Here is a 17876-nt window from a genome sequence, read left to right as displayed (position 1 = left end):
CAGTGTGATTGATGTGACAGTAATCGCATACAGATAATATGTTATCGTGTGATATGATATTTAAGACCAAATATGTTATCGTGTGATATGATATTTAAGACCAAAATATTAATCAGAGTAGGAAGGGAGCGGAGCTGCTACAGGTAACTTCCGCTTTGGACCGGAGGGGTGAATGGATTAGACCAAAGCTGGGAGAGGGGGATGTGTGTGGAGCCAACCAAAGAGCGGCGGACGACCGCAAAATACTCAGTAAAGAAAAAACGGAAGGCTGCTGAGCAACAGGTAAAGAAAAAAACAGCTTTATTCCATTAAAATAGGAGAGACACAAAAATGACAAGGAGGGTAGTTAGCCATCTAACATGTTTCGCGCTGGTGTGCGCTTACTCATAGATGCTAAGTGCAAGTAATGGAAGCTTATGTATTTAAAGGGGCAGGAACCAATAGGAGAATGATCTTGAAATTGTGTAATTTGATCAGTTTCACACATGGAGTTTCTCCTTGTTAATTTAATACCCAGCCCCTTCAAAATGCATTAGATTGTGTACTTAAAAACAAAGGAACATATTACTTGTGAAAGTGTTGCAATACTTGGCTTATTGAAAAATTGCATCTCTATATACATCAAAAAGATTATTATTATTTCAAATTACCTAGAAAACACTTTTTATGAAAGAAAGAAACTAGACAGAAAATAAGCAGAAAATATGAAAAATGTATAAAGACACTTTAGAGATAACGTGTGTATAAACACACACATACATGAAGAATGTTTGCATACATACATACAGGAGAAACATATATGCAGAAACATTTATGTGAATGTCAGCAAGGACCAAATAAGTATTATAATCACTATCAATGGGACAACTACAAACATGTCTCACATCAAAAATAAAATTACAATAATGTGTGTATGTGTCACCAACATGTGATTCCTCACATATACCTTTTCCTGTAGTTAAGTGTGTGTATATACTTAAAAGTAAATGGAGCCACACTTAAGTGTTGTTTGAATAAATAGGTAAACAAATGCTGAAAACATACTAATATGAAAATTTATGTATGAATATACAGTAATAAGTATGTAAAATCGTGTTCACCTAATCCACAAAATATCTCATGTCCCATTCTAGGTTCATGCCCACTGGTGATTTGGATCTTAACTTATAGATCCAATATAGTTCCTTCTTGTCAAGTATTTTTAACACATTGCCACCACGTAAGGGAACTCTCGCTATATCTATGATCTTAATTTTAAACCTAGGTATATTTGTGAGATGAAAAGAGTTAAAATGTCTGGCAACTGCAGAGTCCTTATTAAAGTTTTTCACATCTCTCAAATGTTCCCTTGTGCGATCCCTAAGGCTCCTAGTTGATTGGCCAACATATTGGGCCTTACAAAGTTGGCAATCAAGTAGATACACTATATAGGAGGTAAGACAAGTAGCATAGAAATCAATTTTAAAAATTTCACCTGTGACTGCACTATTAAATATATTAGTGTAGTCCATTGTTTCACATATTAAACAATTTGAAAGGTGTGCCTTGAAGTTACCTTTGCCCCTAAGCCAATTAGTGTCAGTACTCGTGTTAGTTTTCACTAAACTAGGGGAAAGCTTTGTTGCTAATGTCGGAGGTTTTTTTGCTACAAATTTACAATTTTTAATGTGAGGTAGTAAAGTTTCATCACCTTTTAGAATATGTAGATGTTTTTTAATAATACCACAAATGGAATTATATTGGAGTGAGAATTCAGTTGAAAATACAATACTATTTTCATCAAGGTAATTATTCTTTTTGGAATCATCTCTAAGTGAGATAGTGCTACCGATTGTCCCTGCTGGAAGGGGGGAATCTATAGATTTGGGCTTCCAATTTTTAATCTCTTCGAATGTTTTAAGTAATTCTCTTTCATTGTAGCCTCTAGCTTTGAGTCTTGTGATCAATTCCTTACCACCTTGTACATAATTTTCAAGGTTACTGGCATTACGTTTAAGTCTAATGAATTGGGTCCTCTGTATCGATTTAACTAAGTGACGTGGGTGGCACGAGGTGGCATGAAGGATGGTATTGCCAGCTGTATCCTTCCTAAATGTACTTGATAGAACCTTATGTGTAGAATTGTCACCAATGAGGTGTAAATCCAAGAAGTTAACTCCCTCAGGATGTAGGTCTCCAGTAAACCTCAAATTGATCTCATTGTCATTAATGACAGATAGAAACTCCTGAAAAGGGAAATCAACCTTCACAATGAAGATGAGATCATCTATATACCTCATGTACATAAGGATGCCGGACCTGAAAGGTTCCCCTATATCATAAATGTTGTGGAGTTCCCACCTACCCACAAAAAGATTCGCATAAGAGGGGGCAAATTTCGCCCCCATTGCTGTTCCTTGGCATTGTAAGTAATACGCTGAATCAAAAATAAAATAATTGTGGGTAAGTAGGAACTCCACAACCTCCAAGATGAATTGTTTAATCTCATCATTATAGGAGGTATTCCTATTCAGGAAAAATTCCAAGGCCCGGCATCCATGCACATGAGGTATAGATGAATATAAGGATGTAGCATCGATTGTCACCCATTTGTAACCATCCTGCCAGTTAAAGTTTTGCAATGTTTCTAATAGATGGCCTGAGTCCCTAATGTAGCTATACAAGTTTTTAACTAGCGGTTGTAGTATGCTATCTATCCATTCAGACATAGGCTCCAAAAGGGAGCCTATGCCTGAAATGATAGGACGCCCTGGAGGTGACGAAAGGCTCTTATGCATTTTAGGCAAATAATGGAATATGGGTGTTATAGCATTAGTTGGTAAAAGATATTTCGATTTTTCTCTGGTGAAGATACCAAGGGACACAGCTTCTTCAATTAATTGCTGTAATTGTCTTGAGAAAAGTTTAGTAGGGTCTGAGTCAAGTTTCCTATATGTGGTACTGTCTGACAACTGCCTGATGGCTTCTTTCATATAATCGGATTTGTTGAGAACGACGACATTGCCACCCTTGTCCGAAGGGTGCCACTACTTGACAAGAAGGAACTATATTGGATCTATAAGTTAAGATCCAAATCACCACTGGGCATGAACCTAGAATGGGACATGAGATATTTTGTGGATTAGGTCAACACAATTTTACATACTTATTACTGTATATTCATACATATATTTTCATATTAGTATGTTTTCAGCATTTGTTTACCTATTTATTCAAACAACACTTAAGTGTGGCTCCATTTACTTTTAAGTATATACACACACTTAACTACAGGAAAAGGTATATGTGAGGAATCACATGTTGGTGACACATACACACATTATTGTAATTTTATTTTTGATGTGAGACATGTTTGTAGTTGTCCCATTGATAGTGATTATAATACTTATTTGGTCCTTGCTGACATTCACATAAATGTTTCTGCATATATGTTTCTCCTGTATGTATGTATGCAAATATTCTTCATGTATGTGTGTGTTTATACACACGTTATCTCTAAAGTGTCTTTATACATTTTTCATATTTTCTGCTTATTTTCTGTCTAGTTTCTTTCTTTCATAAAAAGTGTTTTCTAGGTAATTTGAAATAATAATAATCTTTTTGATGTATATAGAGATGCAATTTTTCAATAAGCCAAGTATTGCAACACTTTCACAAGTAATATGTTCCTTTGTTTTTAAGTACACAATCTAATGCATTTTGAAGGGGCTGGGTATTAAATTAACAAGGAGAAACTCCATGTGTGAAACTGATCAAATTACAAAATTTCAAGATCATTCTCCTATTGGTTCCTGCCCCTTTAAATACATTAGCTTCCATTACTTGCACTTAGCATCTATGAGTAAGCGCACACCAGCGCGAAACATGTTAGATGGCTAACTACCCTCCTTGTCATTTTTGTGTCTCTCCTATTTTAATGGAATAAAGCTGTTTTTTTCTTTACCTGTTGCCCAGCAGCCTTCCGTTTTTTCTTTACAAAATATTAATCACTATCGTATACAAGATTCTCAGTCGCTAGCAATATCCGTCATCTAGATGGATTATTTCCAATCTTTATACTCCGATATAAATATTGTTAAATATAGCTAAGAGTGGTCTTGTTTAAAAGACAGTATCAGCCTGGTCTAATAATTATAACATATCCCCGCTGAAGATCAGTAGCTGTATAGTCTGTTGATTATAACATCACACCACTGATTCAGTGTGGTTGTAGTAATAGGCATGTACTACTGACACACACTCCCTCTTTATATGAAGGACTAGTGGTTCTTAATACAAAAGTCAGCAACCAGGTGTATACTTAAAAGAAAATGCCTTAAGCATTAATCATGCGGGTATATACACATATTTAAGGCAGTTTCAATATGTAGTTAAAATGTTTTCAGGAGAGTACCATATATAAATATTGTGAATAAATACACAGATAACCACTTGTAGTAATATATGGTTTTAACTACCCAGATGTATACAATTGGTAATAAATGGTACATCAAGTCTTGTACAGCAAACAGGGTAGTGTTTAACTACATGTTATAGTTACTCCCATCTTCAAAGGAGGGTTGCTAGTACCTGTAAATCAAGTACCTGTAAATCACTAATTATGAGTGTGTAGCATAATAAGTGTATCTCTAATGATACGTTGTATCTAGAAAGTTGACAGTCCGTGAGGATATACGTATTAGGTTATTGTCAGCAGTGAAAAAAAAAGAGACAGAGACATGAGAGCTATAGTATAATAACGTAGTGACAAACTCCTAATAGAGCCTGCAATGTTATGTTCATCACCAATAATTCTCCATCCTAAACCCTGCGTCAGGTATAGAAATATATCTACTCGGTATACTTTCAATCCTAAGATTACATTAAAGTGCCTCACTAGTAACCCTAACAATCACAGGAGCTCCCAGACTCCTCACCAGTACCCTAACATGTTTCGCCGTGCTATGGCTTTTTCAAAAGGTGAGCGAGCGTCGCGCTCTAGACGGCTTTAAATGGCATTTGTGCAGAGAAGATCACGCCCCTTAGTGACGTCATCCGTGAAGTTTAATTAAGCATATTGCGTTGTGGGGGTTGTCGGTTTGGGGTTATAAATGTATTATTAGTTGCAATGTGGGGGGATTACGGATATAGGAGTTTTACGTGTAGGGTTTATTTTTGGGAGGCGGGTTAGACTTTTACGGGAGATTTTTTTTTTATTTTCTTAGGTGCCGGCAGTTTCTAAAGTGCCGTAAGTCACTGGCGACTCCAGAAATGTGTATTTACGCACAATTCTGGACATCGCTAGTTTATCTGACTTACGGTACTTTATGAATTGAGGGCGCCGTATATATGATACCCCAATGTGCGAGGTGAAATTACAGGTGGCGCGGGTTTTAGCAGTTATGCTGAAGCTTGCGCCGCATATGTAATCTCACACTAGATTGTTAGGAGCCGAAAATATACGCCAAGCTCCACACACCTATGGTATGTTAAGTTTCTCCAATCACGATCAAATCTAATTTATGTAAATTTATGCAATCATTTTGTGCTTTGGATAGCTTAAATAACATTTATAAATAACATAAAATGTTCCAATATTACAAAGTATTATACCTGGCTACTTCAGAATGCCACCGGGTGGCAAGATTTTCTGTGAAGAGCACTAGAGTCATTAGTTGGTGCTTTTGTTAGAACAATAAAAAGCTGATGGAAAATTAAACATATACATGGTACAAGATGCTTTTGCATGTTTTGTTGGATTGAAGAGACCTATATAAAAAATGTAAAAGTTCTTATGTAAACCCTTAGCAAAGATCAGAGTTTAGCAATTTTAGTGATCTATTGAACAAAAGATTAATTTTATCTTTCTCAGCATGGTTGATTTTCACTTTTGTACACTACTTAAAAGGGACATGAAACTAAAAAAGGTTGTTTCATAATTCAGATAGATCAAACAATTTTAAAAAAAACTTTCCTTTTTACTTCTATTATCAAATTAGAGTCATTCTCTTGCTATCCTTTGTTGAAGGAACAGCAATGCACTACTGGGAGCTAGCCAATGACAAGACGCATATATGTGTAGCCACCAATAAGCAGCTAGCTATCAGTAGTGCATTGCTACTCCTGAGCCTACCTATGGATACTTTTCAACAGAGGATGCAAAAATTCACCTAGATTTAGAGTTTTGCGGCCGAAGGGGTGCGTTAGCTACGCGTCTTTTTTTTCTAGCGCTGCTTCTAAACAACGCTGGTATTTAGAGTTCTCTGAAGGGCTACGTTAGGCTCCAAAAAGGGAGCGTAAAGGCATATTTTACCTCCACTTCAACTCTCAATACCAGCGTTGCTTACGGTAGCGGCTAGCTTGAAAAACGTGCTCTTGCACGATTCCCCCATAGGAAACAATGGGGCAGTTTGGGCTGAAAAAAAAACTAACACCTACAAAAAAAGCAGCGTTCAGCTCCTAACGCAGCCCCATTGTTTCCTATGGGGAAACAGTTTCTAAGTCTGCACCTAACACCCTAACATGAACCACGAGTCTAAACACCCCTAACCTTACACTTATTAACCCCTAATCTGCCACCCCCGCTATCGCTGACACCTACATTATATTATTAACCCCTAATCTTCCGCTCCGGACACCGCCGCAACCTATATTATACCTATGTACCCCTAATCTGCTGCCCCTAACATCGCCGACACCTATATTATATTTATTAACCCCTAATCGGCCCCCCCAACGTCGCCACCACCTAACTTCAAGTATTAAACCCTAATCTGCCGACCGGACCTCGACGCTACTCTAATAAATGTATTAACCTCTAAAGCTAAGTCTAACCCTAACACCCCCCTAAGTTAAATATAATTTTAATCTAACAAAATAAATTAAATCTTATTAAATAAAGTATTCCTATTTAAAGCTAAATACTTACCTGTAAAATAAACCCTAATATAGCTACAATATAACGAATAATTATATTGTAGCTATTTTTGGATTTATATTTATTTTACAGGCAACTTTGCATTTATTTTAACTAGGCACTATAGCTATTAAATAGTTATTTACTATTTAATAGCTTCCTAGTTAAAATAATTACAAAATGACCTGTAAAATAAATCCTAACCTAAGGTACAATTAAACCTAACACTACACTATCAATAAATTAATTAAATAAATTACCTACAATTACATACAATTAAATACACTAAACTAAATTACAAAAAAAAAAAAACACTAAATTACAAAAAATAAAAAATATTACAAGAATTTTAAACTAATTACACCTACTCTAAGCCCCCTAATAAAATAAAAAAGCCCCCCAAAATAATAAAGGTCCCTAACCTATTCTAAATTAAAAAGTAACCAGCTCTTTTACCAGCCCTTAAAAGGGCTTTTTGCGGGGCATGCCCCAAAGTCAACAGCTCTTTTGCCTGAAAAAAAAAAAAATACAACCCCCCCAACATTAAAACCCACCACCCACATACCCCTACTCTAACCCAAACCCCCCTTAAATAAACCTAACACTACCCCCCTGAAGATCTCCCTACCTTGAGCCGTGTTCACCCAGCCGGGCACCGATGGACCAAAAGAGGACATCCGGAGCTGCAGAAGTCTTCATCCTATCCAGGCAGAAGAGGACATCAGGACCGGCAGACATCTTCATCCAAGCGGCATCTTCTATCTTCCTCCATCCGACGAGGAACGGCTCCATCTTCAAGACCTCCGGTGCAGAACATCCTTCCTGCACGATGACTAGACGACGAATGACGGTTCCTTTAAAGGGCCATTATACACTAATTTTTTCTTTGCATAAATGTTTTTTAGATGATCTATTTATAAAGCCCATAAAGTTTTTTTTTTTTTTTAAATGTATAGTTTTGCTTATTTTTAAATAACATTGCTCTCATTTTAAGACTCCTAACCAAGCCCCAAAGTTTTATTTGAATACCGTCAGCTACATTCTCCAGCTTGCTCCTGTTTGTGTAAAGGGTCTTTTCATATGCAAAAGAAGGGGGAGGGGGGGAGTGTCTTATTTCCCACTTGCAGTGGGCTTTCCAACTGCCTTTTCAAGAGAGCTAAAATGAAAGCTTCTAAGTAAGTTTTTAAACAGTTTTATACTGGATTTTTATATCAGTATCTGTGCATCTTATTCTTTATAGTAGTGTCTATTACATGCAGTTATATGAAAATGAGTGTATACTGTCCCTTTAAGTGACGTTATCCAAGATGGCGTCCCTCAAATTCCGATTGGCTGATAGGATTCTATCAGCCAATCGGAATTAAGGTAGGAAAAATCTGATTGGCTGATTGAATCAGCCAATCAGATTCAAGTTCAATCCGATTGGCTGATCCAATCAGCCAATCAGATTGAGCTTGCATTCTATTGGCAGATCGGAACAGCCAAAAGAATGCAAGCTCAATCTGATTGGCTGATTGGATCAGCCAATCGGATTGAACTTGAATCTGATTGGCTGATTCAATCAGCCAATCAGATTTTTCCTACCTTAATTCCGATTGGCTGATAGAATCCTATCAGCCAATCGGAATTCGAGGGACGCCATCTTGGATGACGTCACTTAAAGGAACCGTCATTCGTCGTCTAGTCGTCGTGCAGGAAGGATGTTTTGCGTCGGAGGTCTTGAAGATGGAGCCGCTCATCTTCGGATGGATGAAGATAGAAGATGCCACTTGGATGAAGACTTCTGCCGCTCGGATGTCCTCTTTTGGTCCATCGGTGCCCGGCTGGGTGAACACGGCTCAAGGTAGGGAGATCTTCAGGGGGGTAGTGTTAGGTTTATTTAAGGGGGGGTTGGGTTAGAGTAGGGGTATGTGGGTGGTGGGTTTTAATGTTGGGGGGGGTTGTATTTTTTTTTTCAGGCAAAAGAGCTGTTGACTTTGGGGCATGCTCCGCAAAAAGCCCTTTTAAGGGCTGGTAAAAGAACTGGTTACTTTTTAATTTAGAATAGGGTAGGGACTTTTATTATTTTGGGGGGCTTTTTTATTTTATTAGGGGCCTTAGAGTAGGTGTAATTAGTTTAAAATTCTTGTAATATTTTTTTATTTTTTGTAATTTAGGGTTTGTTTTTTTTGTACAGGTGGCCCTCGTTTTACAACGGTTCAATTTACACCGTTTCAGAATAACAACCTTTTTTTTTTAGTCATGTGACTGCTATTGAAAAGCATTGAGAAGCAGTGCATTTATTAAAATAGCCAGTAGGTGGAGCTGTCCGCTTGTGTTGCAGCAAAGCCAAGCAAGCTGAAATTAATCAGTTTAACCAGACCTGAGCTATCGAGCAGATTTCAAAGGAACAATATCTTCCTGTCTATAAATCAGTCCAGATTGGAATGCATAGAAAGAAAAATGCAAGTGAAGTCTGTGTTGTGTGATTATTTTATTAGGTTTATAATTCTGTTTAGCAAATGTTTTTGTTCATTTAACTTAGTTTAATTATATATTCTGTGTTGTGTGATTATTTTATTAGGTTTATAATGCTGTTTAGCATTTAAAGTCTTCATTTCAAAGCTTTAAAAATAATGTATTAGGTGTTACTTATGACAATTTTGAGAGGAGCCTGGAACCTATCTCCCTCACTTCCTATTGACTTACATTATAAACTGGGTTTTAATTTACAACGGTTTCGATTTACAACCATTCCTTCTGGAACCTAACCCCGGCGTAAACTGAGGGCTACCTGTAATTTAGTTTAGTGTATTTAATTGTATGTAATTGTAGGTAATTTATTTAATTAATTTATTGATAGTGTAATGTTAGGTTTAATTGTAACTTAGGTTAGGATTTATTTTACAGGTCATTTTGTAATTATTTTAACTAGGTAGCTATTAAATAGTAAATAACTATTTAATAGCTATTGTACCTAGTTAAAATAAATACAAAGTTGCCTGTAAAATAAATATAAATCCTAAAATATCTACAATATAATTATTCGTTATATTGTAGCTATATTAGGGTTTATTTTACAGGTAAGTATTTAGCTTTAAATAGGAATACTTTATTTAATAAGAGTTAATTTATTTTGTTAGATTAAAATTATATTTAATTTAGGGGGGGTTAGGGTTAGACTTAGCTTTAGGGGTTAATACATTTATTAGAGTAGCGTCGAGGTCCGGTCGGCAGATTAGGGGTTAATACTTGAATTTAGGTGGCGGCGATGTTAGGGAGGGCAGATTAGGGGTTAATACTATTTATTATAGAGTTTGCGAGGCGGGAGTGCGGCGGTTTAGGGGTTAATAACTTTATTAGAGTAGCGGCGAGGTCCAGTCGGCAGATTAGGGGTTAATAAGTGTAGGTAGGTAGCAGCGACGTTGGTGGGGGGCAGATTAGGGGTTAATAAATATTATGTAGGTGTCGGCGATGTTAGGGGCAGCAGATTAGGGGTTCATAGTGATAATGTAGGTGGCGGGGGTGTGCGGTCGGCAGATTAGGGGTTAAAAATATTTATTATAGTGGCGGTGATGTGGGGGGACCTCGGTTTAGGGGTACATAGGTAGTTTATGGGTGTTAGTGTACTTTATAGCACAGTAGTTAAGATCTTTATAAACCAGCGTTAGCCCAGAAAGCTCTTAACTACTGACTTTTTCTGCGGCTGGAGTCTTGTCGGTAGAGGGTCTACTGCTCACTTCAGCCAAGACTCTAAATACCGGCATTAGGAAGATCCCATTGAAAAGATAGGATACGCAATTGGTGTAAGGGGATCTGCGGTATGGAAAAGTTGCGGCTTGAAAGTGAGCGTTAGACCCTTTCCTGGCTGACTCTAAATACCAGCGGGCGGCCAAAAGCAGCGTAAGGCCCTCTTAACGCTGCTTTTGACGGCTAACGCAGAACTCTAAATCTAGGCGATTGTTAATAGAAGCTGGAAAGTTAAAATTGTATGCTGGTCAGAAACATTTTTGTCCCTTTAAAGTAATATGTCCAGTTCATTACAGGTTATTGGGTTGATGAGTGTAACATACGTTCAGGTTATCATCTTGTTTCAGCAAACAAAGATTGAGTAAAATGTGACTACAAATATTTTATACACACACACACACACACAGATTGCCCACCTTCAAAGCTTTGGTATGTTTGTCAACAATTTGCTGAACATTTACATTTTCTTCCTTTTGTGCTGCAGAAGCTAGAATTTGCTCTTCAGCATGCGATGTCATCTCTGCTCGGAGAGCCAGAAGAGCTTTACTTAATGCCTGAAACATAAAGGTACAATAGCAGAATTTTTACTATTTAATCTTTTTTAGAAGAAATAGGCTTAGGGTAAATGATGGACTAACAGACTGATCAGACAGATATACTTTACATATTTTAATCCCTTCAATATGCATGAAAAGAGTGAAAATCAAAATGTATGCTTAGCTTATAAATTTATTTATTTCACGATGTGAGAGTACACGAGACATTACTAGTGGTAATATTCCCTTCCTGACCACTAGGATGAGGCAATAGACCCAAAAAAAGAGCTTTAAATCCCTCCCACTTCTTATGATCCTCAGTCATACAAATAACCAAGTAGACAAGGAAAAAAGAGAAAAGTAGGAAAGATAAAGGGCCAGATTACAAGTAGAGCGGTATTTACCGCTTTCGCTATAGTGCTAATTGTGCTAGAAGTAAATTTTAACGCGTGTTGGGTTGAGTTGAAAGTTAAGTTATTGCGCTTGCGCTAACCCAACACGCGCAAACAGGTTATTTCTAGCACAATTAGACTGTTGCGCAAAAGATAACCTCTTCACCCATAGAAGTCAATGGAGAAAAAAAAGTGGAGAAAAAAAACACCTGACTCGTGCTCTAACCCGAACATGACATGAAAATATCCTAACCTGACATGAAAATATCAATATTTCCCATTCCAAAGATCTGCAGATAGCAGAATATGTTCTATTTATTCCATACATCCCATACGTCACTAGCTCATGGACTCTTGCTAATTACATGAAAGAAAACATAATTTATGTAAGAACTTACCTGATAAATTAATTTCTTTCATATTAGCAAGAGTCCATGAGCTAGTGACGTATGGGATATACATTCCTACCAGGAGGGGCAAAGTTTCCCAAACCTCAAAATGCCTATAAATACACCCCTCACCACACCCACAAATCAGTTTAACGCATAGCCAAGAAGTGGGGTGATAAGACAAAAGTGCGAAAGCATAAAAAATAAGGAATTGGAATAATTGTGCTTTATACAAAAAAATCATAACCACCACAAAAAGGGTGGGCCTCACGGACTCTTGCTAATATGAAAGAAATGAATTTATCAGGTAAGTTCTTACATAAATTATGTTTTCTTTCATGTAATTAGCAAGAGTCCATGAGCTAGTGACGTATGGGATAAAGAATACCCAAGATGTGGATCTTCCACGCAAGAGTCACTAGAGAGGGAGGGATAAAATAAAGACAGCCAATTCCGCTGAAAATAATCCACACCCAAAATAAAGTTTAAATCTTATAATGAAAAAAACTGAAATTATAAGCAGAAGAATCAAACTGAAACAGCTGCCTGAAGAACTTTTCTACCAAAAACTGCTTCAGAAGAAGAAAACACATCAAAATGGTAGAATTTAGTAAAAGTATGCAAAGAAGACCAAGTTGCTGCTTTGCAAATCTGATCAACCGAAGCTTCATTCCTAAACGCCCAGGAAGTAGAAACTGACCTAGCAGAATGAGCTGTAATCCTCTGAGGCGGAGTTATCGGTCGTAGGGATTCATCTCCTACCTCCCTTTTGAGATTGACAATATACTCTTATATACTACTGTATTACCTTTTCTGATAGTTTTCAGTACTGGTTTGGCTATTTGCTATATGTGGATGGGTGTCTTTCGGTAAGTATGTATCATTATTTAAGACACTCTAAGCTATGGTTTGGCGCTTTATGTATTAATATAAAGTATATATATATTTTACTTATATTTGCCATGAGTCAGGTCTATGTCCATTTCCCTTTGCAGTCTAAACAGTTTCAGTATAGGAATCATGTTTGGGAAGTTTATTTAAACTTTTTTTCTAACTTGGGGTTCAGTCTTTACTTGTTTTTCATTTTTTCGCGGGGCCAATTAAGGCTCGCGAGGACGCAAAATGCTGTTCTTTATTGCGTCATTCTTGGCGCAAAATTTTTTTGGTGCAAAGTTGCGCCTCTGATAGCACAAATTTCGTCATTTCCTGCATCTTTGTTGACGCTAGTTGTTTTGGCGCAAAATGTCGTTAAGACGCAAGTTGTGTCATTTTCTGGTGATAGTTTTGCACCAAAAAATTTAAACTTCCTTTTGCATAATGCGTCATTATTGGCACCAACATTTTGTTATTTTACCCCTCTCGCTCTATTGCTCACTGTTTTCATGAATTTTGAGAGCTATTATGCCTGTTTTTTTATTTCATTTTTTGTTTTAAAAAATAAAAAAATCCTATCTTTGTTTTTCTATCTACTGAAACTGTTTGTTTCTATCTACTGAAACTGTTTTGCCTAATGTTATTTTTCTTTTTCTGTTACATTTTGCGAGATGTCTCATTCTGATCCTGACTCTAATGTTACTATAGAAACTATGATGCCCTGAAACACAATTCTACAAGGCTAAGTGTGTTCTTTCCATTATTAAGCAGTTGTTATTTCTTCAGCTCATTTATGTGGCATTTATTTATCATATTTTATGTTAGTAATGTTTCTACATGTACAATGACATTTACTGTTTTTACTTGTTCAGTTCATGTACTTGATATCATCTGCAAACATTACATGTTATTGCTTATATCATAAAAGTTTATGACTGCTATTATGACTTTAAATAAACTTACGAGGTCTTTCCAATATTGTTAAGATTTAATTAATGTTGTTCTGACCGACAGCATACTTAAGTTTATTATACTGATGAAGGTATTCTTTGGTTCAAAGGATCCTGTATCAGAGACAGATTTGTTAAAAATTCTCCTTATTTTTCATTTGAACATTTTTTGTTCAGGAAAATGTGTTATTTTTAGCTTTTAGGAGCCTAGTCCTCCTATTAACTATGTTATTTTAAAATCTGTATTTTAAGATTTTACTTTGCTCCTGAGGATTTTTCCTATTCAAAATACTTTCTGAATTATGTTCTAAAAAATGGTTTATCCTGATTCCCTTTTGGGACTGTACTACTATTTCTATGGAAATTGGTAATTAGTTTTAGGATTCTTTAGAGTTTGAATAAAACCTTAGTAGAGCATATTCACATACTGTTTATATTTTCAGCTAAGCCTTATCTGTGGCTGACATTATTTTTTTTTAAACCTTTTTGTTGTTGAATAGTTAGCATAAGCAGTTTTAGATTCTCAAGTATATAAACTCTATTTACCTCTGAAGTATTCATTTTTTTATGTTTACTATATCTATTATTATGATTTAAAATATTATTTTATTATCTCAAGCTTGTTAGGATAATAATTTGTTTGATTTCTATTATCTCCACTATTTTTGGAGGTTTAGAGTTTTTTCTGCCCTACTTTTAGTCCGGTGATGTAGATCAGTTGGTGAATATCCTGACTACAAACGCCTGTTCTAGATCCAAGGATCATAGATTCATATCTCCGCAGGGTTAATACAGCCCTTCGGCCTTCTGAGATCAATTTATTGTGTACCATTTATTTGGGTAATAATAACAACTGTTTTTATCAGCTGCTAATTTGGTTAACTCTGAGTGTAAGCACTGAAAAAGCGTTTTTTTTTTATCCTTCTGGGAGAAAAACGCTATATAATTACTAGTTATTAGACTGCATGAAGGTGCGATTCTCAAACCAGTCCTTCTGGTGGGGGGCATATTAAATCTATATTATTCTTAGGGTTTGAATAGATTTTTAGAATTACACCTCCTATGGGAAGAATATTTCTCAGTATACTCTGAATTTTTTTCAGGAGTGATTATACCAGTTCTTTAGCAGGAACAGGGATTGAGTTTCAATTCAATTCTATTCTTGTCCCAAAGAAGAAAGTTGATTCAGTCCAATCTTGGATCTGATTACTTTATATTGTTTTGTTATAGTCTCAATTTGTAAGTTGTCGATTATAAGGACTATTATACATTTTTGTTCAGCAAGATCCTTTTATGTCTATTCCATTTTACAGGATGTTTATCCTCATATCTTATTTAATTCAGACCACTAGTGGTTTCTGAGATTCTCTTTTCTTAGATAAGCTTTATCAATTTGTCACTTTTCCTTTTGGTCTAGCGACAGCCTTATGAATCTTTTTAAAGGTTCTGGGTGCCCTTCTTTCTGTAATAAGACAGTAGGGTATTGTAGTGTTTCCTTATTTGGATGGTATATTGGTATTAGCTTAATCCTTTCTTTTATTGAAATCTCTCATGACTCAACTAGTTTTGTTTCTTTAAGACATGGTTAGAGGATTTAATTTACCTAAGAGTTTTGTCATTCCTCAGACAAGGGTCACCTCTTTTTGGGTTTCTAGATGGATTCTGTGTTCATGACTTTGTCTTTTTCTGTCAAAAGTCAATTGTAATTGGTGTTAGCCTGTCTAACTTATAGTCTAGAACATTACTTTCAGTGGCTATGTGCATGAAAGTTTTAGGTCTCATAACTGTAGCATCCAGCGTGGTTCCCTTTGCTCGTTTTCCACCCGAGAACTCTTTTTGCTTTGCATACTGAATCAATGGTGCAGGGATTGTTTTCAGATATCACAGTTTATATTCTTAAATCCTAACACTCAACTCTCTCTCTGTTTTGGTGATTAGACTATCATCATTTTATTCAGGGGGGGCTCCTTTTGTTCGTCTTTCCTGGACTGTATTCTTAATGGATGCAAGTCTTACATGTTTGCGAGCTGTCTGAGGGTCTCTGACAGCACAAGGAGTTTGAAAACTTCAAGAGGCGAGATTTCCAATCGATATTTTAGAACTCTGTGCTATTTTCAGAGCTCTTTCAGGCTTGGTCTTTTTTTAGGAGATAACTTTTCATTTTGCTTTCAGACAGACAATATCACAACTGTGGCATATGTCAATCATTAAATAGGGACTCACAGTTCCTTAGCAATAAACAAGTATCTTACGTTTTTAGGTGGAATTCATCTCCTGTCTAATTTCTGAGATTTATATCTCAGGTTTAGACATTAAGAGCTGGATTATCTCAGCCATCAGTTTTTACATCTGGGAGAGTGGTATCTCTATACAGATGTGTTTTCTCATTTTCCCAGGTACCTTTTCAGGTCCAGGGATTCTCAGTCAGAAATGGTGGATGCATTAGCAGTGTCTTGGTTTTGCAACCTGGCTACATCTTTCCGCCTGTTTTTTTCTTCCAAGGGTGATTTTCCAAGATCATATTGGAACAGTCTCATGTGTTTCTGATAGCATCAGCATGGCCTCACAGGTTTGGTATGTGGATCTTGTTCGGAGGTCCAGTTGCCATCCTTGGCCACTTTCTCTTTGGCCAGCCCTTTTGTTTTAGGGGTTATTTTTCCATCGGAATGTCAAATAACTAATTTGAAGGTATGGAAATAGATTAGTGTTTAGTCATAGAGTCACTATGTTGCAGGCTTATAAGTGTTTCAAAGAGCATGTATTATCAGTTTTGGAAAACCTATATTTTATGGTGTTCTCACAAATTCTCTTGGCATTCCTTTAGAATTCCTAGGATTTTACAGTTTTTTCAGGATGGTTTGAATAAGTTTGTCTGCCAATTTTTTTGAAGGGACAAATCTCTGTTCTTTCTGTTTTATTTCCTAGAAATATTGTTTAAACTTCCTGATATTCACTGTTTTGTTCAGGCTTTGGTTTGTATCAAGCATGTTCATTTATTAATTTCTCCTGTTTGGAGTCTTATTTGGTTTAAGAATTTTACAGGCTCTTGCTTTTGAGCCTATATTTTCTTTGAAGATTATCTACTTTCTTGGAGAGTGTTGTTTCTTTTGACTATCTCTTCTGCTAGAAGATTTTCTGATTTATCAGCTCTCTCGTGTGTGTCTCCTTATCTGTTTTTTCATCTAGATTAGTTGTTTTGTGAACTTCTTTTTTTGCTAAGGTTGTGAATTTGAACAACATTAGTAGAGAAATTGTTGTTCCTTCTTTGTATCCTAATCCTAACAAATTCTTTGAGGGTTCTTTACATCCTTCGGAGCTTAATAATTCTATATCGAGGTTACTAGGATTTCAGAAGACTTCTAGTCTAATTGTTGTTTTTCTGGTTCCAGAAAAGGTTAGAAAGCCTCTGCCATTTCTTTGGCATCCTGGTTAAAGCTTTTGTTTTTTAAGGCTTATTTGGAGGCAGGCAGGCTCTGCCTCAGATATTTACAGCTCATTCTACTAAGTTTAGTCGCCATTTCTTGGGCTTTTTCAGAATGAAGCTTCGGTTGAGCAAATTTGCAAATCAGTAATTTGATCTTCTTTGCATACTTTTATTGTTTTTACCATTTTGTTGTATTTTGCTTCTTCTGAAGCAGTCTTTGGTAGAAAGTTCTTCAGTCAGCTGTCTCAGTTTGATTCTACGGCTTTTGATTTAAGTTTTTTTAAGAAAAATTTAAATTTAAGAATTTTTTTGTATTTTCAGCATACCCTGATGATTCAGAAATGTTTTTGATTGTGAGTGTGGGGATTATTATATATATATTCTTTATATTTTATTGTTTGTTTTTTGGAGTGAATCCTTATCCCGTGCTTTATTATATCTTTGCATCCACTTATTTTCTTTTGTGTTTTAGTGCAATTCTGATATTGTGTTTATTACACACACACACACATATATATATATATATATATATATATATATATATATATATATATATATACACACATACATACATATATATATACATCCAAGCCGGTATAGCACTCACAGTAACAAAATTGTCTGAGGACGGGGGCAACCCTGAAACATCACTTGCATTAAACTGTTATTAAGTTTAAGACCCGGTGAG

The 17876-nt window shown here is 36.0% G+C and overlaps 1 protein-coding gene across 1 annotated transcript in view; it reads right to left on the bottom strand.

Annotated features, from left to right (window-relative positions):
- CEP290 (centrosomal protein 290) overlaps positions 1-17876 on the bottom strand; it is an 862077-nt gene that overhangs the window by 364193 nt on the left and 480008 nt on the right. Inside the window, 1 exon segment of the mRNA XM_053716925.1 lies at positions 11041-11178. Within this exon segment, the coding sequence (XP_053572900.1) occupies positions 11041-11178 (138 nt within the window).

The sequence above is a fragment of the Bombina bombina genome, chromosome 6 (assembly GCF_027579735.1).
Source record: "Bombina bombina isolate aBomBom1 chromosome 6, aBomBom1.pri, whole genome shotgun sequence".
NCBI classification, from domain to species: Eukaryota; Metazoa; Chordata; class Amphibia; order Anura; family Bombinatoridae; genus Bombina; species Bombina bombina.
This window is presented reverse-complemented; position numbering and strand designations above follow the sequence as displayed.